The 24896-nt window shown below is 37.4% G+C and overlaps 1 protein-coding gene across 2 annotated transcripts in view; it reads right to left on the bottom strand.

Annotated features, from left to right (window-relative positions):
- Secp43 (tRNA Selenocysteine associated protein) overlaps positions 1-24896 on the bottom strand; it is a 179218-nt gene that overhangs the window by 32816 nt on the left and 121506 nt on the right. For both annotated transcript variants that reach the window (XM_090372127.1, XM_090372128.1), the window contains exon 8: positions 6619-6793. In XM_090372127.1, the coding sequence (XP_090228253.1) occupies positions 6619-6793 (175 nt within the window). The remainder of the gene's footprint in view (positions 1-6618; positions 6794-24896) is intronic.

Here is a 24896-nt window from a genome sequence, read left to right as displayed (position 1 = left end):
AAAATTCTGCACATCCATTCTGCAACTGTCTTTCCTAAATTTGAATCTATGTCCCCTCAGGTCCTTAATCTGAGCAAGAGGAAGAATCCCATCAGCATTCAGCTTGCTCACCCTATTCAAGGCCTTATACACCTCAATCAGATCACCTCGCATGTGCCTACTCTCCAGGCACTGCGATTTGCAGAACTTAAACCTTCGGTAAGAGCAACCCTTTGTTCCACTCACCAATCTTGTTCTGTTCTCGTTCCAGCAGCTATACATCCTTCCTAAAATGAGGCCTCCAGACCAATACACAGTATTCAAGGTGTGGCCTGGCCATTACCTTATATAAGGGAATAATCACCTCCTTATTCCTGCTAGCAAAATTCCTGTATATCATTGACAAGACCCCATGAGCTACACTTACAGCCTGTCTGTACTGCTCAGAACAGTTCATATCTGACTGCACAATTATCCACAGGTTTTTTTCATTCTCCACTACCCTGAGTGCAGTACCACACAACCGTACATTACTCTGGGATTACTCCTACTCATATGCAGTACTTCACATTTCTCAATGTTTAACTTCAGTTGCCACCTCTCAGTCCATCTGCTCAACTTCTCTAGATCCTGTTGCAGCAGCATACTGTCACTGGTGTCATTAACAACCCTGCCAACCTTTATATAGTCTGCAAACTTGAACATTAAGCTTGATATACCTTCATCAATATCATGGATAAATACAGAAAACAACAATGAGCCCAACACCAAACCTTGGGGGACTCCACTAATAACATTAGTCCACAAAGAGCAATGTCCATTGATTACAACTCTCTATCTTCTCCCACTCAACCAACCCTTTATCCATACCAGCAACTTGCCCTTAATCCTTAATGTCATACTGCTCCAATTTGTATAGTAGTCTTCCATGTGCAACAGTATCAAAAGCTTTCCTAAAATCTAAGTATATGATATTAAGATTATTTTTTGCATCCAGTTCCTTTGATCACATCATAATATCTAATCAAATTGATTTCAAGATTTCTTCTTAACAAACCCATGCTGTGTCTGAACTATTATTGCAGTCTTACCTAGGTGATCCTGCATCACTTCTTGAACCAATGACCCCATTATTTTCTCCGGAACAGAAGTTTAACAGGTCTATAATTATTTGTGTCATCCTTTGAACCCCCCCCCCCGTGAATTGAGGATGTACATTTGCACATCTCCAGTCCATGAGGACCTCTCCTGAATCTAAGGATGATCTCATAATTGTGGCTAAGGGTTTGCTAACTTCCCTTGCTGCCTCCTTCAATATATCTTCAATATAATTGGATAGATTCCATCTGCCCCAGGTGACTTCCTTATATTTAACTTCAACAGTTTCTCCTCCACTTTGCTCTCCGTTATTACAAAATCATTTAGCTCCCTGTTAGAGTTTAGTAAACTTCTGTCCCCCCCTTACAGAATTGAGAATTTCTCGTGTGAATGTAGATGCAAAATACTCATTCAGTTTGTCAGCTACCTAAACTTCTGTCCCCCCTTACAGAATTGAGAATTGCTCATGTGTGAATGTAGATGCAAAATACTCATTCAGTTTGTCAGCTACCTGAGCAGGATCATCAACAGTCGAACCACCGATATCAAGTGGACCAATCTGATTCATCCCCTTCCTTTACAGAAGTAACACCTAAAGAACGATTACAAATAAGTAAGATTGTGCAAAGACTTATCTGAATTCTGGGGGGGGGGGGGAGAAGAGAGAGAGAGAGAGAATGAATGCTGGCAGTTGTTGTTGTTGTTATTTGGTTTTTAGGAGCATTAGCAACTAAGGCCATATTGCTCCGAGGATATGCAGTGGTCATTCCCTGACCTTTCCGCATCCTCCGTATTTGGTGGTCACAGGCGCTCAAACCCCGGTCTAATCAAGAAGCGGAATTCTGACAGTAGGCTACTAAATTGGAATAGCTTTCTTTGTCTTCAACAACTGCTACCCCCTCTTTGTCCCCCCCTCCTCATCATCATCCAACTGAGATCTCTGTGATCATTGCCAGCTAATGGTTAATGGTTCCTGTAATCTTAGTCCTATGACATCAGCAGGTTCATCATGGGAGGTGATCAGATCTAGAATATTTTTTCCCTGGTATTTTCCCTAAAATTCTGATACCAAAATGTAAAGTTACCCGTTAGTACAAGTCTTAAATCCACAACTATCAACTTTATATATAACAAATGGAATAAAATTCCATTTGAAAAATAAGTTCCTATCATACTTTTGTACATTTCACTTCATTTATGTGAAAATAAAATAGTAGCCATTACTCAGAAGTGTAGGAGCACAAGTGGTCATTTATGTAATTTCAGCAAAATACATAGCAACTTAAAGAGCATTTGACAGCTGTTGTTAGAAACTGGAAGCAACAGGAGTGTTCAAGGGAGAAAACTTGGGGCTTGAGGAGTGAGAAGCAAAGAGAGGTGATCTATATAATAAAAACTGAGAAGCACAAAAAAAAATTTTTTTGCAGATGGTTGCTTATTTTAATTTGCCACAAAGTTGCTAAGGCTGAAGCAAAAACAGAAATAGAAGTTTTGTTGGTATCTTTTTTACAGGAATGTATATAAATTTTTTGCTTAATTTAGTTTGCGAATTAAATTATTATGTAAAGTTTGTTTGAATGATTAAAATAGCTTAAATAAAGGTAACATAGTTCTAAAATTCATGCAAGGCCAGTATCATGAAAGACATGCTACAGAAGATAAGGTCAACTGTTTCTTTCTCAATAAATGAAACATAAAATGGCAAAGTAAGGTCTTAGAAGAATTTTTTTACTCCGAACTAATTGTATATATTATTTGCCAAGAATAGGTAAAAGATTTTGGTTGTTTCAAAAAGCTGACTCCGCAAAATTGAAGCATTCTTTTTTTTTAGGACATTATTTTCAACTGAGATAGATTAAAATTCTTGTGTTTAAATTTGTTACTTTGTCATATCTATATTTTTAATTACTTTTAACACTGATCAGTCAACTGAATACCTTGAACCTGGCAATTGTTCGAAACCTATACACAATTTTTAAAATATGGGATACAGTGAATTGTATACAGTAGGCACCCCTATTCTGGCCTGAAGGCAGAATCCCATAGTTGAAATCATAAGTGCCATCATATTAGCTTATTTGGGTATTGTATGGGATAAGAAAATATTTTTAAAAAATTCACAATTTTTACAATCTAAATCTATAATTTTGTTATATGGAAAAGTATCCTGATTAATTATATTATATTTACATTTAACGAGTTTTACAACGGATTATAGTATTAGTAGTGGCAAATGACACAAGGAATCATCAAGTTTATACACCATCAGCAAAAAAAAAAAAAAACAGATCATCTATCCAACTCCTCTAATAATTTCCCTATTTCCTCCTTAATTTATTTAAACTACCCACTGGCTGAAAGCCCCTTTTATTCTCCTCACTAAACTTGCCCTCTGCCCCTGTTTAAACAGATCCACATCCTTCCTAAAATGAGACATCCAGACCTGCATACAGTACTCAAGAAGTGTGGCAAACCAATGTCTTATACAATGGGATAATCACTTCCTTATCCCTGATGGAAAAATTGCTGTACATCATTGACAAAACCCCCATGAGCTGTTTTGGCGGCTCATGGGGTTTTGTCTGCACTGCTTGAAGAAGTTCATGTCCAACTGCACAATTATCTTCAGGTCTTTTTCATTCTCAACTACCATGAGTGCAGTACCATGCAGTTGGTATGTTATTCTGGGATTACTGCTACCCATATGCAGTACCTTGCTTTTGTCAATGTTTAATTTTTTTAGATCTTGTTACAGTGGCATAGACATGATTACTATCATTGATCACCCTGAAAACTTGCATCTTCTACAAATTTCAACATTAGGCCTGATATGCTTCATCAGTATCATTAATAAATATTGAAAACAACAATGGGCCCAGCACTGAACCCTGGGACTCCACTAATAACATTAGTCAAAGAAGAGCAGTGACCATTGATAACCATTCTGTCTTCTCCCACTCAACTATCCCTTTACCCATACCAGTAACTTGCCCCTAATGCCACACTGCTCCAATGTGTACAGCAACCTTTTATGTGGAACAATATAAAAAGATTTTCTGATTATTTTTGCATCCAGTTCCTCTGATGCTGCATCATAGTACCAAATCAGACTGGTCACACACTTGCCCCTTAACAAATCCATGCTGTGACTGCCACATAACTGCATTCCTACCCATATATTCCTGCTTTACTTCTTTAACCAATGATTCCATTATTTTCCCTAGAACAAATCGTTAAGTTTATAGGTCTACAATTACTCACTTCAGCTCTTTGATACTTCTTTGAGAATTAGGGATATATTTGCACATCTCTAGTCCATAAGAACCTCTCCTGAATCCAAGGACACTCTCATAATTATGGCTAAAGGTTTGCTGACCTCTTTTGCTGCCTCTCTCAATATAATTGGATAGATATCATCTGCTCCAAGTGCGTTATTTTTATTTAGGTACAAGTCTTTTCCATTTTCCTCCCAGTTATCACAAAATCATTTAACTCCCTATAACTTAATATACTTCTTGCATACCAATCCCTAAAAAAATTCGTCATGTGTGAAAGCATATGCAAAATATCTATTCAGTTTGTCAACAACCTCTGACAAACTAAATACAAAATTAGTAAAGAAGTCTTTACTACTTTTCTTATATAATGTCCATCCACATATTGTCAACATTACGTAAATGTCCTCCGATGGCCTGTGAGATCAACAGATCTGTCCCCAGTCCGGAACATGCTTGGAAAGTGCCTGACCTCAAATTTGATCTCTCAAACGAGAATTTGTGAAGAACTCTTGTGACATACCATCCTGTTCAGGGTGAACAGGATGACATGCCACAAGATGACATAAAAAAAAAGAAACACCAGTTGAAGTCATGGTAAGCATCAAGGAATATTTGCAAAATAGAACATGAAATTATAAAATATTTAATGCTTTAGATATGTGTAGGCAAAAACTGGAGAAATAATTTTTTCAGTTATTCAGATGGCATCTTCAACTAAATGTCTTCCAGAGTCGGTATTGATGAAAATTAATATTGGGTGGTGTTCCCCTCTTCATATTAATTTTCAACAATATAAACATATCTCAAATAAAACTTATGGTAATCATTTCAAAATTTAATCATTACTCCTATAATTCCTCTTAAGATTACCACTAACTTTGGTCAAAAGCTGCTCTTTCATAATGTTCTGGTTTCTGTTTCTTTACTTTTTATTTAGTTATTTTATTATTATTACTACTCTTATATTATTTCTCCCTGATTGGAGGTTCCACCTCGTGACGGGTATTGCTACCAAGTACACAGGGTGGGTGTTGTTATGTTGGTCGAGGAACTCTCTGACAATCCTACAGATGTTCAGGATTGTGACTTTCTGGAGTTCCTTGTAGGTATTCGCTGGGAGACCTACTGCTGCTAGGCTGTTATGTTCGTTACTTGTTGCATATGTCACATCTCTTTGAACTTCTGTCTTAGGTTCATGTACTTCCTGATTTTTTCCCCATTGGTTTTCTGCAGGTTGCCAGTGGTGGGTACTGCTACGTCAATCAGATAGGTAGCCTTTTCCTTCTTGTCCACAAGGGTTATGTCCGGTCTGTTGTGTGGGATGGACCTATCCGTTATTATGGTGTGGTCCCAGTACAGCTTGTGGGTTGAGGTCTCTAGTACTGCCTGGGGTTCGTACTTGTAGTACGGCGCACTTTCTTCGACCAACTGGTATTTCCTTGCTAGCTTCTGTTGTATTATCCTGGCTACCTGGTCATGTCTATAAGTGTACTCAGTCTGGGTGATTAACTTGCATTCCCCAGTGATGTGTTGGATCGTTTCTGAGGCCAGGTGGCATTGTCGACATGTATCATCAGACACTCCGGGTTCCTTAGCGATGTATTTTCTCTAGTTCCTGGTGTTGATTACCTGGTCTTGGATGGCGAGCATGAATCCTTCAGTCTCGGGGAAGAGCATCCCACTCGTGAGTCATGCATTGGAAGCAATTTTATCTATGTAATCTTGATGGAGATCATTGTAGTGTCTGCCATGGAGTGTCTTCTCTGCCCATCTTTCTAGCTTCATTTGTACCTCCTGGTTGGGCAGGGACGCTTCGCTTAGGTTGAGTGGGGTATACCGCTTGTCTATCTTCCTTATGGCCTGGTGGAGTGCTGCTGTGTGTTTCTGGAAGTAATCCTTCAGGTTAACTATCACTGTCTTCTGTTGCTCAATGAGGTCTATCAGGGCCCCTTCCTCCTTCTTCCCGGCCAATTGTCAGTCTCTCCACGGCAGATTTCGGGTGGTGTTGGCGGCTCTTGGTCATCATTGTCATTGTCTTTCTCATGATATCTTCCAGCTCGTTGTTAGTCCAATCTATGACCCCAAAGAAGTATGTTAGCACTGGGACTGCATAAGTGTTTATGGCTTTAACTGTGTTCCCTCTGTTATTATTATTATTATTGTCATTATTTAATTATTTTATATTTTTTTGGCTAGTACACAAAAGCTGTAGGCTTTTGCTATATTATATATCAATCTATACAAACACATTTTATTTTCTTACCTGTGCATATTGCTGCTGGTAGCTAGGATCATAACTTGCATATGCTTGATCATATCCATAGCCATAGTACTGCTGCTGATAACCTTGCCATGCTGCATAGTAGGTCTGGTAGTCATAACCAGGGTATTGATAATATTGTTGATAGTCCTGGCCCGGTACAGCAGGTGTATATGATCTAAACAGAAGAGCCATACTTTTACGTTAAAAAGATTCAGACACAAAAACAAATACATTATATTAAATTTAATGCAAAATATACTAACAGTCTTCCTCCCAAGATGTAAAATCTCATATCTATGCTCAAATTTGAAAATATTTACAGAACAGTATTACATAATTTTACTATCACTTGAAGAAAATAAGTAATCTGATCAATGTATGCTTTTCAGAATAATGGAACCAAATCAAAACATCTTAATATTCAAAGAAAACGGTCCTGTCTTCAACCTTACTACCATCAGTCCATCCTTAATATATTCCACCACTTCCACACTTTCAAATACCTGCTTACTCAAAAACTGCTCCTATTCCATTCCCATTACTACTAGAATACAAATTCCATACCCCATCACTTATAAATTCTCCTTTCCATCTTGTCACACACGTCTATTTTTACCTTTCCATTTCCTGTCTCAAGTTCTCTGATTTACACAATCTCTTCACTGTCCTAACATTCTAGTTACCTATTTTTCTTCTTCTCTTCCCACCATATTCTCTATATGTTTTCTTGCTTACATTTTGGGGGTTTTGCTGATGAATGACTTAGAAGACCTCAAAAACCTTCCTGGCAGGCCTGGCATCTTGCTCACTGGTAAGTTTCTAACGCCAGATCTAATGATAAAAAGTTGAGGGCAGTTTCCCATTGTCTTTACCAACTGTCCACAATTTAGTTGAGACAAGTACCTGACTCTCACTGTAAAAAAATAAAAGTAAGAACAAGGATCACAAGTAAAAGGGAACTGCCAATAAAGAGAGGAATGATGACATCTAGCTTGGGGACCCAGGTGTGCCATGCCTGCAGATGTGAACCTCTTGTGAACCCACCAGATGTGAACCTCTTGAAAACGACGGGTGAGAAGAGATGTTTGAATGATCTGGATGTGGAAGAGAAACTGGATTGGACACATTGTGAGGTGAGATGTTGATAAAAAATGTGATGGAGGGGAAAAGGTGAGGGAAACTGGCCAAGAAGAGAGATTGAAGAGAAACAGATATTCTGTTTATACTCTAGCACAACTACACAAGGTCCTCTATTTTTTTTCCCTTCCTTTTTTTAATGAAAACCTCAACACAAAAGGTATTAGAACCTAGAGCACTTAGCACCGTGTGTGGGTTGAAGGCTGAAAAGATGAAAGAAGACACTTGATGATACAAAGGACGTTCTATAAATTATCTACCTAAGGTCACTTGATGATACCAAGGACGTTCTATTAATTATCTACCTAAGGTACTTCCCATAGTTATATTTCAATGATTCATGATTTATCATGTTCCTAAACATCTCAACTTGAATCATACTAATTTCGATCCCATTATGTTTTAAGGTTGTGCTGCTATAACAGAAAGGAAATTATGGATTTGTTGAAACTGAAGCATCATTCAGTCATCAAGTTTCCCACCAAAGAAGGAAATGTGCCAAAGGCTGTTCATGAAAAGATGATGGCTGTGTATGGCAACAGTGCACCTTCAGAGTGAAATTCTGGTAAAAACAATTCAAGTGGGGTTGAGAGTCCATTGAAGGTGATCCATGTTCAGGAAGGCCTGTGACAGTGACCACCAGTGGCATATTCGGGCCAGAATGCACCGGAACAACGTTCCAGTACTTTTTTCTAAATGTCATAATAGAAAATCATTAAATTTATACACCTAATATTATGAAACAATGGCATAATCAAAGGGGAGGGAGAAATAATATCGATTTTACCCAATGCTACTAAAAATATATATTAATAGTAATCTTTAAAATTAACAGATTTCTTTAAAAATTTATTTAAAAACAAAAATATAAATTTTGCAATGAAACTTAAACATTTCTTACTAAAGTACAATGTGTTAGATAAAGACATCCAACGAATGAGATATACTGTGATGTGTGCAAAAGCTGCATTTTGATTCGCAATGTGCTGAACGCTAGAACCGGTTGTTCTATGAACCGTGAGTCTGAAGTTTGATTAAGTTACTGTACAGTTGATGTGGCGTGATCATATAGTCTTCTGGAGAATGAGCGTTCCGGTATTATTTTTTTTTAGCAATACACCTCTGGTGACCACTCCAGAAATGTGCCAAGCTGTGGAAACTTGTGCTGAATGACAGACATTTAAAGGTGTCCCAAATCTCTAGGGGGATGTCACAGGTTAGTGCAAGGTGGATCCCCAGATTTCTAACTGCTGTGCAGAAGCAATTCAGCGTACAGTGTTGTGAGGAGAATTTATAGCTTTGTGGAAGGGATCCTGAAACTTTCATCTCCAGGCCTGTAACATATAATGAAACATGGGTTCATCATTGAGATCTTGAGACCAAGCAAGAATCAATGCAATGGAAACCCAAGGGTTCACCCCATCCAAAAAATTTTCAACACAACCTTCAGCTGGCAAGATTATGGCCACCATTTTTTGGGATACTGAGGAAATTTTGTACATTCATTACTTGGAACCAGTGGTTTTTTGTGACGGTAAGGCGTACCGGCATCTTTATTAACAGTGACGTGTGACATTTGGATGCAGTGCACTTTAAAATTTGCAATATTCTGTAAATTTTTTTCACGTTTTTCTACTATTCAAATAAGCTTAAAATTATTTAACTAAATTTACATTTTTCACTGTCTATTGTTAAGATATTTTCTATATAAAACTGTATAACCATTTTTATAATTCTAAATTACTCAGTCGGACCTCTGTTTAATTATTTTGAATTCCCCTTGGAAGTTACATTTAAAATAGTTTCCGTTGAGCAAGAAAATTTTCATATAGCGAATGGATTAGGAGAGAATTAACTCGGTACGCCCTGTTCGCATTTCTGGCCTTCAGGCAATTTAGGAAATTAGTGCTACTGTGCAAATTAAGAGAGCTGAAGGGATTAATTACCATTCTACAACTTAGTGGTACCTGGTAAAAACTATCCGACCACCCGTCTCACATACGGAGAAGTCACGCTGGTCTACAGTGAGCAGATCAAGGTGTATTCCCAATGGGCTCTGGTCCACCTTCTACTGCAGTGGTGTCCAAATATTTCCCATACAGGGGCCATATTAAAAAAAATTCCAAGTTAGATTTCTTTAGTGTGTTACATTTTCCATATCTTGTTGCATGTAAAAGTAAAATTGAAAATATTCGAAAATTTCATTAGGTACAATACACAATTACATTTACTGAACAAAACCATTTAATGAGATTTTTTTGATAATTAACAAAATTTAAAATGCTGTTTTAGTTCACTTTCCGGGCGGGCCGTAGGTTGGACACCTTTGTGAATTAACTGTAAGCACCCCGTTCGAGAATTAGAAAAGTGATTTTTTTCTTTTACCCCGACAAATAACCATCTGTTGTTTCGCGGAAGTGCATTATCCACATTTTTCCGTAAATTTTCCCTATCTCTGTTCACATGGTCACAGTTTAAGAACTAGTGACAATACCGGTGACGAAAGAAGGAAAAAGAGGACAACAAAGGTGTTAAACCTTTAACATGAATTGTTGGCATTTGGTGAAAATGAAGTTAGAAAAGTGTCTATTAGGTTACAGTTAAACGCAATTCGTGGATTTCAGGGGTACCTAATTGAAAAGATGGTTTCGGAAGAATTTGATGGACACTCTGAGTATGATACCAATTTCATCAATTGAAGGTGAACGAGGATTTTCACAAATGAATCTGACTGTCAGCCCAACCAGAGCTTCATTGATGACAAAAACAGTTTCTTCACTACTGTTTCTTAAAATTGTATGCCTGCCGCTGACCCGTTTCGATCCAGCAATATATGTCGATTCATGGCTGCTTCGGAAACGTCATTCAACAACCGATACATATAAAGAAGAAGAAAAGAAGTCGGCATAGGGTATCAGATGAAAACTTAATAAAAATTTGGAATATTCTACAAAACTTTATTATAAAATTATTTTTACTTATGTTATTTATTTTTACTTATTATTTTTAGGGGCCATAGTCTAACGAAGGACCCTTAAAATGTCACTCTGTTGTCTGTCTGTCACAACATTGTATCTCTGGAACCACTCAACCTATTGACTAGAAATTTTGCATGGGTTTGCACATCAAGTGGGCCAACATAACGCCATATCGATCATTGCTGACAAAAATTTGTCTGAGAAATAGAGGGGGGTTAAAATGTGGGGGATAAAAATGTTGTCGACAACCTATAGCTACACTGTTGGAAAGAGCTCAACGAGTATGTTTAAAATATAATTTTAAAATTAAAAATGGCGGCACCAGACAGGAAAATGTGAGTAATTTTCGTGTCCCCCTCTCTATTTCCGTCGCTAATGGAACTAAAAATTTAAAAATCACATTAGCTATTCGTTATTCGATGCTTATCAAGAGAAAACTATTCCGATTGAAATCTATCATTTATTTTTGTGTTAAAATTAAAAAAACAATTTTTTATTGCACTTCGATAGTGCGCCTCTTTGTACTAAGTAACTCTCCTTTTGGTGACAAAAAGGTTGCTAAATAGTTAGTTAATAATTCTATAAAAGTCATTTATAAATTTTGCGACCAGAAGTATTTTTAACAATTTTCAAAGCTGGAGTTGTCCCGGTAAGGAGATACTCAGATGGTGATGGAGAGGTGCCTGCGCGGAGTCTTGCACGGCCCTCACTTGCCAGTCGCCTCTTCCCCGAGACTTTAATCGATTCTCTAGGAAGAAGTCGGAGTCGCTTCTCCCACCCTTGGCATTCACAACAACTGGAAAGACTCAAATAGACAACATTTTCGTTATTTCCTAAGTTTTAGGCCAAGCCGGGATACTAGAAACTTTTTTCAGTTACCATAAAGCTCTCTATTTGAGATACTACACTAACGACCATTCGTGTCATCCCGAGTGCCCGACACTCAGTAGTTGACCGATTTATTTACTTTATTTTATTCACATTTACTTATTTTTCTATATATACTTGAATAATTAATTTATACTTAATAAACTGTGTTAATATACTAAATTAGCTGTTCTTATTCCAAAAACATTACTATGAAAGTAACAATATCAGGAAAAAAAAATTTTTAGAGTACTTTTCATATCCTTTTAATTTTTCCTGATAGCAAAGAATGAGTACCGGCACCTATTTTTTTACAAAAAAAGCACTGCTTGGAACACAAGCAGACAGTCACTGTGGAATCATAAGCATCCCTACTGTACAACCTAAGGGATGTCATAAAGGAAAAACACTGTGGAAAACTTTCCAGAGTTGTGCTGCTTCTTCACGATTATGCACCAGTGCACAGGTCACATGCTGTTGCTGCTGCTTTGAGAGACTGTGACTTTACAGAGCTTACCCATCCACCTAACAGTCCGGATCTGGACCCCAGAGACTATTTCCTGTTTAGACACCTCAAGAAAAATGTACGTGGACGTCACTTTGCTGATGAACTGAAGCCTGCTATTTCTGCATTCTTTGATGGACAGGAAAAAGAATTTTATTTGTCTGGTATTTGCCCATTTCTAACAAAATGGAACAAGTGTATTGAAGTTCAGAGGAGTTACATTTAAAAATAAAAAACAGGTTTTTGCCTCTATCTCATTTCCTTCATAGGTAGGTAGATAACTTATTGAATGCTCCTCGTATTAGACGAATTTCTGTAGACTGTAATTTTCAGGAAATACACGTGAAGGAAGTTGTTGAAGGAATAAATGAGAAAGAAAAAACATTGGCTCTGTGAATTTTAAGTTGGAGAGTAAAAGGATGCTGATTGCGGTATGTGTTCAGAATAGTTTGGAAGAGAAGAGAGAGTAAGAATTATGGGAGCCCGTTCAGAAGAACAGCGCCCACGGAAGTATCTATAAAAACAGCATGAAGCAGAAACAGAACATCTATGAGACCGAGAGTGGAGAGACTTTGTAAGAGATTGATAATTAATTAACTAACTCTTGAATGGAGTCTAGAAACCTGAGAAAGGTTATGGGGCACCACCTCAGTTTGTGGTAACAATATTCAATGGTAAGGCAGGTTTCAGATTTGTACAGAGTGAATAGCAAAGTAACGGCACGAGTGAAAAAGAAAACAGTTTTTTAGAGGAAGTACTATTTGTGATATGCTTATGCCCAGAGAGAGAGAGATTAGAAATCAGGATATCCCTAATATAGATATGTGATCACATCTAGAAATCCAAGTATTGTCAAAGATAAGTATAGGAACAGAAGAATCTTTTTGCAAGATATAAGACAAGACTGAGTTTTCTGGACTGAAATTAACTAAGTTATCTTTGCCCCACTGGAGATCAGCATTTAAGGAATTAGTAGTGGATATTCAAGTGTGCAGAGCAAGGTTAGCATTAGTAGAGGCATATGACGCAGGAAAGCAAGCTTATACAGCATCAGCCTAAAAAAAAAAAACCTTTCCATTTTATCCATCCATTTGTTCCAAATCTGTGTCTAGTTCTTCCTTAAATTTATTTAAGCTATCAACTTCCACAAGAACAAATAGAAGCTTGTTCCAGCAATCAACCACTCACTGGCTAAAGGTGAATTTCCACACATCTATTCTGCAACTGTCTTTCCTCAATTTGAATTTATGCACCCTCAAGTTTGTAATCCAAGCAAGAGGAAGAATCCCATCAGCATTTGAGCTTCCTCAATCTATTCAAGGCCTAATACACCTCAATCACTTCGCCTCGGAGGTGCCTAGTCTCCAGAAGCTGCAATTTACAGAACTTAAGCCTTTCTTGGTTAGAGGACCCCTTCTAGCAAGCAACTCCATATCCTTCCTAAAATGAGGCTTCCAGACCTGTATGCAGTACTCAAGGAGTGGCCTGGTCATTGCCTTATACAAAGGGATAATCACCTTTTCCCTACTAGAAAAATTACTGTATATCACTGACAAGACCCCATGACCTTCTTTAGAAGACCTTTATGCCAAACGTGATCAAAAGACTTAGAAATGTCTTAGAAATCCCTTAGAGCAATTGCTTGAGTTTCACCAACCTTTTTCATTGGATTGTCCATAGGTGGGTAACATAACCCAGTTTATCACCAATAGATCTACACGGAAGGAATCCATGCTGGCGATCATTGATCAGATGGAAAGCTTTGAGATAGTCTAAGAGTTGACAGTTGATGGATTTTTTCATTACTTTGGAAAGAATACAGGTAAGTTCCATGGGATGATAACTGGATGGGAGGGATTTGTCGATCTTTTTAGGAACTGGCTGGATATGAGCAAATTTCCAAGTAGAAGGGAAAACACCAGTGGAATAAAAAGTGTAAAAAGGCAACAGAGAACAGGAGTAAGCTCAGAAGGCTATTCTTTGTCTTGTGCATTCAAGATGAAAAGATAAACATCAGCTATAGTCTGTTTTTGTAAGAAAAAACAATACAATTTTTGGCTTTATTACTGACAAATGGCAACCAAGACTGGTTACCATTTGCAATTATGGAGTACATATGTTTTAAATACAAGTTCTAAAAAAAAATCAATTTCTTTTTTTAGAACTTGTTCTCTGTTATTGGAAAGCAAAAGAACACACACACACACACACACACGTGTGTGTGTACATTCACTGGCCAAAGAATTAGAAACCTTTATTCAATATCTTGTGGGACCACCTTTTGCTCACATTACAGCCCATAAAAGTTTTGGTATGGATTACACTAGGTGAGGGAGTCTAGCTCCAAATTTGATCATTCTTCCATCGGGATATTTGTCAACTGCTGTATTTGCAATTGGTAGAGAACTGTGAAGCAGAACAGCCCTTTCTATATCCCAGACATTCTTAACTGGATTCACATCTATAGAATTATGTGGCAAGGATAGACACTGGATATTTTGTGAATGTTCCTTGAACCATATAAATGCAATTTTTGATGGTGGATAGTTGCATTGTCATCTTGAATGAATCCACTGCAATCCAGGTAAAAATAAGCACTGCAGGGTGATGCAGGTCCAATATGACAGAAAGATATTCACTGGAGGTAACACAACCTTCTAACAGTAGCAGGAACTCCAATACCTACAACCGAACATACCCAGTGATCACAGGGGCAGACTACTCACTACGCGTGGACTCTACCCCTCTAATAAATTTATCCAAAACCCTCTGGGGGTAGCCACATTTCTTGAGGTCTGCTGTGACTGATAATTTCTCTCTGTTTATCCTCGGGGGTACAGCAGTGGGACCCAACCCTATGGGGAAGAAAGATCAAATACTTAATGTGCTTAATAGCTTCTCCCCTTTCATCCAATTTACCTTGGAGGTAGAGACAGAGGGATCCCTCCCATTTCTTGATGTGTTGGTGATCAGAGAAGGTTGTAGGCTTAAGACTAAAGTTTTCAGGAAACCTATGTGAAGGGCAATATACCCATTATAGCTCGGCACAAACCAGCCAACACAAGAACAGTGTAGTTAAGGCCTTAATAGATAGGGTTGGGTCTCACTGCAGTACCCCCGAGGATAAAGAGAGAGAAATTATCAGTCACAGCAGACCTCAAGAAATGAGGCTATCCCCAGAGGGTTTTGGATACATTTATTAGAGGGGTAGAGTCCACGCGTAGTGAGTAGTCTGCCCCTGTGATCACTGCATACATTCCTTACTATCCGGGCCTTACTGAACGCATTGCACGTACAGTCCGGGGGTGCCAGATACACTGTGTGCAACTTCCGGGACGAAGGTTGCACACAGTGATATCACAAATTAAAGACCTCATAGCAAAAGAAGTTAGTAGTGGGGTGGTATATGAAAATGAATGCCCGGATTGTGGGGTTTATGTTGGTGAGACAGGGCGATGACTTAAAGAACGTCTGGGCAAGCACATGAAGGCTATAAAAACTGCAAATTATGCGAAGTCTGCTGTGGCTGAGCACTATTGGGAGAAGCAGCATCAGATCTCCCCTGAAGCTGAGGTGCGGTCATCACGACTGAGCTCACGGGTTCTGGGACCATAATTGGCTTGAGAGCCAGCGCATTGGGACAGCTAGCGGTAACACTATTAACAGGGATAGGGGTGTTCGCATACATCCCCTCATTGAAGCCATCGTTCTTGAACAAGATGATCGGTTTTTATTGGTGCGCTCCCAAGCCATTTCCAGTTCCAGCACGCAGGTGGGAAATTCCAACCATATTCCTGTGGAATCATGTGACGAGTGCCGTGAGACTGCTATTTAAGGACGTTTTCCTACAACAGAAGCACACTGTTGAGAAAGGAGTCTGTCGTCTCCGAAAGCTAGTTTTTAGTGCTTTTATCACTATTTTATTATTTTAACTTCGGTCACAGTCATTTTATATTCATTGTAAATACATCTGTTTTTATTAGTTTTACTTTGTTCATGTATTTTAAAGCTTTTAACGCTTTTATTTTAACCTCATTTCTGTCATAGTATATATATTTTAATTGTAAATAAACTTACATTTTATTTTATTTAAATTGGTTGGTGTGAAGCATAAATATTTCAACAAGTCACTGGACATTAAAAAGGCACCCAACAAAGGGGCACAAAAACTAACAAAAAGAGAATTATTGTATTATTGTGTGCAAACAAGACTGGAAATCACAAGCTAGAGCCACTGTGCATTGATAAGGGTCAAAGTCTCTGGCGTTTTAAGCATGTCAGTATGAAATCTCTTTATAGAAATAGCTTCAATGCTTGGATAATAATTGATATTTTTGCTTCATGGTTTGAAAGTGAGTTTATACCATTGGTGAGATACCATTTGCTTTCCAAAAAACTTGAAAAGGATGTTACTATTGAATCACTGCCCAGCTCATCCTCCAGCTGATGTCCTGAAATTGAAAGATGGCAAGATCAGCGTCACATCTCTGCAAAGAAACACAACTGCACTAATTCAGCTTATGGATCAGAGCATTATTTGAGCCTTCAAAAGCCTACTAACGTAGTTAATTAATTGCTGGTAAGCAAGTAAGTTAACATGGTGAGTTACTTCAAAATTACCTCATTTATTGGTACTCCACTGCACTTGTATAAGAACTGGTCCACATCACTGTTTTTTTACTAAGTTTAGTTTTCTTTCTTTGTAGGCCTGCTTCACTTACACTGGAGTCTATCAACTCAGAAATTCAAGTTCCAGAATTTCTGAAAATATTAACACTGAAAGACATTCCATGTAATATTGGATTAGCCTGGGAGAAAGTAAGCTCAACAGCAACAGAAAACTGCTCAGAAAAATGTACTGGAAAAGATAAGATCGCTAATAATAACCCTGAATCAGCAGAATTTTCAGAACAAGAAGTAAAAGCTGGTTGTTATGTTTGTTATTTGGTTTTTAGGAGCATTAGCAACTAAGGCCATATTGCTCCGGGATATGCGGTGGTCATTCCCTGACCTTTCCGCATCCTCCGTATTTGGTGGTGATGGGCTCGAACCCCGGTCTAATCAAGAAGCGTGTGCTACGCACTGCTGCTCCTTCCCACCTGGCTACGGAGGCGCCTGCAAAAGCTGGTAGTAACATATTTGGTGGCAGTCTCAGAGCAAATGATCTGGCTGCTTAGATTGAGGTAGATGCAGAAGCTCCAGTTGCACATTACTTGAGCAAGGAAAAAATTGCAGCCTCTGTGAACACTGGGAAGACAGACAATAAACAGAAGGCCAGTGATATAGGGAGTGACTCGGAAGACAATATGGATGAGTGGTGTAAGGAAAAAGCATCAGAAATTAAAGTACTTGAAAACAATAATGACGTGATGGTATGGTTGGAACATCAGAGTAATAGTGAACATCTTCAGTCATTGCATCTGACCACTATTAAAAATTATGCAAGTTTTTAATGAAAAACTGCTGTCATTAGGTTCCAGCAAACTAATAATAATTACAGGAAACCCCCATAACATGGTACTAATATAATGTGGTCGGAGAATTAAGGCAAACATTACATAACACTATTTTTGAGCTTTTGTGTGGGGGGAACCCTGCTATTATGTTGGACGTAATTCTTCAACATTTCCATTCTTTTTTGTGAATCCCTGCTGTTGACTTGCTTGTCATTATACAAAAAAAAAAAAAAAAAAAATTAGGAAATCCCCGTGTTAGGTTCTGTGCTATTGAACTTGTGCTTGTTTGAGACCATAAAAAATTGTGACTTTGAAGCATGCAGTTCGTGACATTTAGGGTTTTTGTAAGGTTATTTTGGCTTTTATTTGATTATTTATGAATTTTTCCAGGTATGTATTTAAAAAAAAAAAAAAAAAAAAGTTTGTGTTTACACTGCAGCATGACCACCAGGCCAGTGGAGTTTACAAAAAATCATCAATACAAACGTTAATCATATTTAGCAGTCATGGGCTTGAACTCTGGTCCATTCAAAGAGCACATGCTACTTCACTCACGCTCCTGACCACTCGGCTACATCACTAAATTTTATTCTTAAGAACCCATATTGGAATAATTTCTTTGTTGTAAATCAAATTCCAGCCTTAAATTATGCCTAAGGAAAGCAAAAAAGCACTGCTCAAAAGAAACTATTTCTCTAGAATAAACTTTATTTCTCTAGAATCAGAGATACAGATTTTGGATCATCTTAAAAAAAGGGGAAAGGTGTCATACATTGCAAAAATGTAAATTTAAATGCAGCAACAATCCAGACCATAAAGAAAAATGAACAGAAAATTGTTATGTTGTTGTTTGTTATTTGGTTTTTAGGAGTATTAGCAACTAAGGCCATATTGCTCCGGGCATATGTGGTGGTCATTCACTGACCTTTCTGCATCCTCCGTATTTGGTGGTCACAGGCTCGAACCCCGGTCTAATCAAGAAGCGTGTGCTATGCACTGCTGCTCCTGCCCACCTGGCTACGGAGGTGCTGATGAACAGAAAATTTGATCTGCTGTTGCTGCAGGATCTATCATCTCCATAAATATGACAGCTCGTCCCCAAGCACCAATAATTGAGAAAATGGAAAAAGCACTCAGTATTTGGATTGACAATAGCAATAAAAAAAAATGGATCCCATTAGACAGTAATGTAAATAAAACAAAAAGCACTAAAAATTCATAACCATTTAAAGAAAATAAAAAATCTTCTGTTAACCTGGAGTTTGTTGCCAGTAAAGGTTGGTTTGAGTGATTTAAAAACAGCTTCTCATTACATAATATAAGAATTCAATGGGAAAGTGCATTGGCTGATAATGAAGAGGCTAAGAAGCATGCAGAGGAATTTCAAAAATTTATTGAAGAGCACGGACACACACCACATTAAGTTTTCAATGCCGATGAGACAGGTCTCTGGTGGAAAAAATTGCCCAACAAAACGGTTTTTTTTTTCAAAAAAAGAAAAAACTGCACCAGGTATTAAGGCATCAAAAGATCATGTAATCACACTTATATGCAGTAATGCATCAGGAGATTGCATGATAAAACCTATGCTACTTTACAGATCCTCTAATCCTTGTGCAGTGAAAGGTGTAAATAAAAAAGTTACCGGTATATTGGAAAGCAAACAAAAAAGCTTGGGTAACTGCCCATTTATTTAAAGAATGCCTACTAAATTGTTTTGTGCCAGCTGTGGAAAACTATTTAAAGCAGAAAAATCTGGATTTCAAAGTTTTATTGCTATTGGATAATGCACCAGGCCATCCAAATGTCGAAATAATGTTCCTACCACCTAATACAACTTCTTTAATTCGACCATTAGATCAAGGCATTATGTCAACTTTAAAATTCACTACATCAAAAAATCGTTACAATGGATTTTGGGAAAAATTGAATCCAAAGCTATTGAAGTGATGGAGGCATGGAAACATTTTTTAATTGTGGACTGTACCGGAATCACAGCTTTTTCACAGCTCAAAGAAGTAAAACCATCAACATTAAATGCATGTTTGAAAAATGTACGGTCAGAGTCAGTTCATTCAGGAAATATGATTGAACTGGCAGAAAATAGAATAATAGGAAGGTTTTGATGATATGACTACTGAAGACGTTCAAGAATTACTGGTAGAAAAAAGAGGCTGGAGAAGTGAATTTGCAGAAATTTCAATAGAGGTAAACCAAATCAATTCAGCACAGATGAAAATTCTGACGTTCCAAATTTTTCACTAAAAAGCATACATAAACTTGGCTGAGTAATTAGTCTTATTTTTTGAATGCAGATCCTTCGACTGAAAGGAGCACAAAGTTCAAAAGGGAGCTTCAAATGTGCTTAGCTCCATACCATGAAATTTACAAAGATCTATCAAGCAAAAGCAAACAAACCCAGATTACTGATTTTTTGAACAGAGCAGAAGATACACAAAATCTAGATGCTGCAGAAGAAAGTTCAGAAGGTGAAGATATTCTGCAACAGAGAAAACGTTCTCATTTGATTGTGCTTAGCAACATGAAGAGGAAGAAAGAAAATTAAATGAAGGTACATTATCTGACATATATGTAAAATATAATAATAATAATGACAAAATAGCAATGTTTGCAACAAGTTCAAATCAGTATACTAAGAATTGTATCAAATGATCTTGAAAAAGGTCTCTGATGGCAGACAGAACACTTTCCTTTAAACTGTTTGTCTAGTAGTCACCATTAACAGTACCATTTACAAAATGTATTCTGCTCGCTCCTTTGCTGATTATGCATTCCCAAACCACCTGGCCCAGTGGAAAATTTACCACTGATTGAATACAATCTTTTGTTAGATCTACCGAATGAAACATTTACCATCTGAATGGAGGATAAATTTGGATTCATCAGAGAATATTTGATTCCCATTGCTCAATTTTCCAATTAGCATCTTCTTCAGACTAAGTTAGTCATTTTTTCCTCATGGATTTTGTCAATCAAGGCTCCTTACACAGTCAATAGGCTTTCAGGCCACTCATTACAAGTCTTTTTTGGCCAGTTTTATCACTTGAATCTACCCTAGTATTCTTTCCATATGACTATAGTGGAATTTGCACAACGATCATGCAGGCATAGACACTTCAACACTCCATCCTGTGCTGCACTACTTTTCCATTTCAGTCCAGTTCCAGATTTTCTTTTTTGACATCTCCAATCTCACATTTTTTTCTAAGTAACCTTGACACAGTAGATTAGTTATAGTCAACTTTTGCAGCAATATATCAACTATAAAAGCCCTCCTTATCAAGAGGAAGAATTACACTTTTCTTCCTTGGAGTAATCTTAGTGTAAGCCATACTGCTGCTGAATAGGAAGTGAAAACAAATAGAAACAGGTGGATGTTTTATAAACAGGATGGTGATGCAATATCACTACTTTCACAGGATGATGTAATAGTGTCTTTTGAGATGAGTTACCTATAGAAAGAGTTAATAAGGAAATATTAAACTTTAAGAGGTGATGCAATTTATGTGGATACATCTTATCATAAGGAAGAAGAAATAAAGAGGATTCTCATTATACATATATTTTATGTCTGAGTGGTAAAAATTTTGAAATATAGAAGTGAATATTTAAAAACGTATGAAATCAGTGTCACCTTATGAATAAATTTACTGACTGAAGTTATAAAAATTAATTGTGCGAATATACTGAAAAAAAAAAAATAATAATTATATATATATATATATATAAATGACGACCTCTGGAAACTAGGCGAAAGCCAACTGTAATCAGCATTTCTGCAATAAGCAGGGCTCTGCTGTAGTCAACTTTCTCTTCTCAAGCATCTTGAGAGATGCATGATGACTCTTCCTACGATTAAAGCGGCCCCTTTCAAAATCAGCCATGTGGTAGGCAATGGCATACCACCACATTATCTGATGCCACAGAGACCACAGCAAAAACAACTCCAAAAACTGCTGTTAACCAGATCCCGGATGCCACTGTGTGCCCTTCAAAATTAAATTTAAGAAAGAAGAGGGTAAACATGGCCACATGGAATGTAAAAAGTTTAAAAGAAGACAATATGGATATGGTTATCAATGAAATGGATAGGTATAAAATTGACATTTTAGGAGCAACCAAAGTCATTAGACACGACAAGGTCATTTCAAAACTGGAAATGGGTTTTTGGTTGTTTTTCTGGAAGTGACCAAGTAAAAGAACATGGTGTCACTGTCATTTTGAATAAGGAATGTTCAAGGTCTCTTCTTGGATACAATCCTATTAATAGTAGAACGATGACAGTTAGACTTCAGAGCCAGCCAGTAATTATCACAGTTTTAGTTGCATATGCACCGATATCAACATCCACAGATGAAGATATGGACTTTTATTATGCAAATCTCCAGTCAGCTTTTGATTTCCCAAAAAAGAATGTTTTGATACTCACAGGTGATTTTAATGCAAAAGCAGGCAAGACAGTTTCTTCTAGTCTGGAATGTGGTAGGTTTGGTCTTGGCACTAGAAATGAGCAAGGTGAAAGCTTAATTGAATTTTATCATCTGATGTCATAGGGTAACACCTGCTTTCAGTAGCACCCGAGAAGGCTCTACACATGGAAATCTCCTGATCATAAAACAAGGAATCAGATTGATTATATCCTTATGCAGCAAACGTGGCATTCCAGTGTAATCACAGCAAAATCACTTCCTGGAGCAGATTGTGGCAGCGATCATCAGCTACTCCACATCGTGCTGAAGCTGAAAAAGATCATGAATAAGGTTGTCCCTAGACGATTAGATGTAGAAAATATTCCAAACGATTACATGCTTGAAACAGGCAATCGTTTTCAAGCTCTATTAGAACTAGATGATGATATGCTGCCTGAGGAAATGTGGGAAAATACAAAAAGGATTATTAAGGATTCAGCAAATAGACACATTAGAGAAAGGTCAAAGATCGGGAAGCTTTGGATTACAGAAGCCACTTTTAAACTTATTGAACAGAGAAGGACTGCAAAAGCCCAGCATGTTGGTTGGTTGGTTGTTGGGTTTTATTGGCGCATTAGCAACTAAGGCTATAAGCCCAGCATGTACAAGGAAATGAAGAGTATCAGGAACTAAGCAAAGTCATCGAGCACTGTTTAAGCCAGGACAAACAGGATTATAGGAATCGAAATTGTAAAGAAATCAAATTCCACAACAAAAGAAACAACACTAAAAAGATGTACAATGTCTTTAAGATGTAATTAAGTCCTTAAGACAAAAGTTCCGACCAAAACTTAATATAATTAAGGACTCCAAAGGGAGAAATTTTAACAGAAGAGAACACAATCAAAGGAAGGTGGAAAGAATACTGTGAGCAGCTCTTCCGAGCATCTGCTGGCACTAATGATCTGCCACCCCCTTTTCAAGAATGTGATCTTGGACCAGTTCCATTGAAGGAAGAAGTCGAAAAAACCATCAGAGAACTTACATGTGGCAATTCACCTGGAATTGATGAAATCCCAGCGGAAATGATTAAAGCCACAGGTGTGAAGGGCGCAGAGTTTTTTCATAAAATGATTGTAAAAATTTGGGAAAAGGGATGGTGGCCATCAAATTGGAAGAAATCAATTTTCTTCCTAATCAATTTCCTTACCAAAAAAAGGAGATCAGAAAATTTGCTCAAATTACAGCACTGTTAGCCTAATTTCTCACGCTAGCAAGGTTCTTCTTAAAATCATATTAAACAGAATCTCAAGAAACCTTGAAGAAGAAATGCCAGAAGAGCAAACAGGTTTCAGAAGGGGTAGAGGAACCAGAGATCAGATCTTAAGTCTACAACTGATTATTGAAAATTGCAAAGAATTCAATGTAGTAGTAGTAATGGCATGTGATACAAGAAAGCAAGTGTATGAGCTTATTCAGCATCAGCCAAAAAAAAAAAAAAAAAAAAAAAAAGTTCATCGTTTTGTGTTTTATAGATTATGCAAAAGCATTTGACTGTGTTCTCAACATGAGAAACTATGGGAAACGATGACTATTATGGGTTTCCAAATCCACATAATTCAGCTGATTAAGCTACTGTATCAGGAACATGGGAAACAGACTTTTTCACAATAGGTAACGGTGTCAGGCAGGGCTGTATTTTGTCACCTCATCTTTTTAATCTTTATGCCGAAGATATCATGTGTGAAGCTTTGGAAGATTTAGAGACTGACATCAAAATTGGAGGACTGAAGATAAACAACCTTCATTATGCAGATGATACTGTGCTAATTTGCAATTCTAAGGATCATCTTAAAGAAACTCTGAGGAGAATATGTGAAGCAAGTAAGAAAAAAGGATTGTTTCTGAATGTGTGTAAAAGTAAAATTATGGTGATTGGCGATAATCCCAGTTCCAGTAAAGTAAAGGTTAATGGGCAAGATATTGAAGAAGTTGATAAATTTGATTACTTAGGGTCAAGAATAAATAAAAATAGTGACTGCTCAAACGATGATAAGAGACAACAGGCAATTGCTAAAACTTTGGTTGCTAATCTGATAAAATTATGGCGAGATCATGATCTGCCCCTAAAGACAAAACTGAGTATCACTGATTCGTTAATTTTTTCAGTTACCACTTATCGATGTGAAGGATGGACTCTGAAAAGAGTTGACAGGAAGAAAATTGAGGCATTTGAAATGTGTTACAGGAGAATACCGCATATTTCTTACTTGGATCAAAGAACAAATGACTGGGTATTTAATAAAATTTGCAGGCCTAAAATTCTTCTTCATAGCATCAACAAAAGAGAACTAGAGTTCTTTGGTCATATAGTAAAAAGGGAAAACTTTCTGTTGAAGAATATAATGGAAGGAAAAACCGAGGGGAAGAGGCGCAGAGGAAGACCTGCAACTAGGTGGAAGGATGGGGTCAGTGAACTTCTGGGCATGACACTTTGCAATGCTGCTCGTATAGCACACGATCGATGCAGTTGGAGGAATTTGTTGGTGGCCACAATAGCTCCTTAGGGAGCTATGTGACTGAAAGAAGAAGAAGCCAGGAGGGAGAATGACAGAGGGACAAAAATATTAAAGAAATGGAGAGCCACAGGCAAACAAAGCAGAGGAAAACCAAGAAAATGGAAAAATTGATCTTTGCTAAACCCTACAAGCAGTATGCTTAACAAGAAAAGAAGATGACACTCCTGGTATAAACTGCCAAAGCCTGGTACTAAACAGAAAAAACTTTACAATCATTCTACATGGTTGTAAATTTTTTTCTGTTTAACATGCAGTTTTTTTTTTCTATTTATACAAAGTAAAAATGCATGATAATTATGAATTATTTTTTGAGAAAGATATTTAAA

Source organism: Mastigoproctus giganteus, chromosome 4 (assembly GCF_048544385.1).
Source record: "Mastigoproctus giganteus isolate SK-2022 chromosome 4, ASM4854438v1, whole genome shotgun sequence".
Classification (NCBI taxonomy): domain Eukaryota; kingdom Metazoa; phylum Arthropoda; class Arachnida; order Uropygi; family Thelyphonidae; genus Mastigoproctus; species Mastigoproctus giganteus.
Note: the sequence above shows the minus strand (reverse complement) of the source record. Positions and strands in the feature narration are given on the sequence as shown.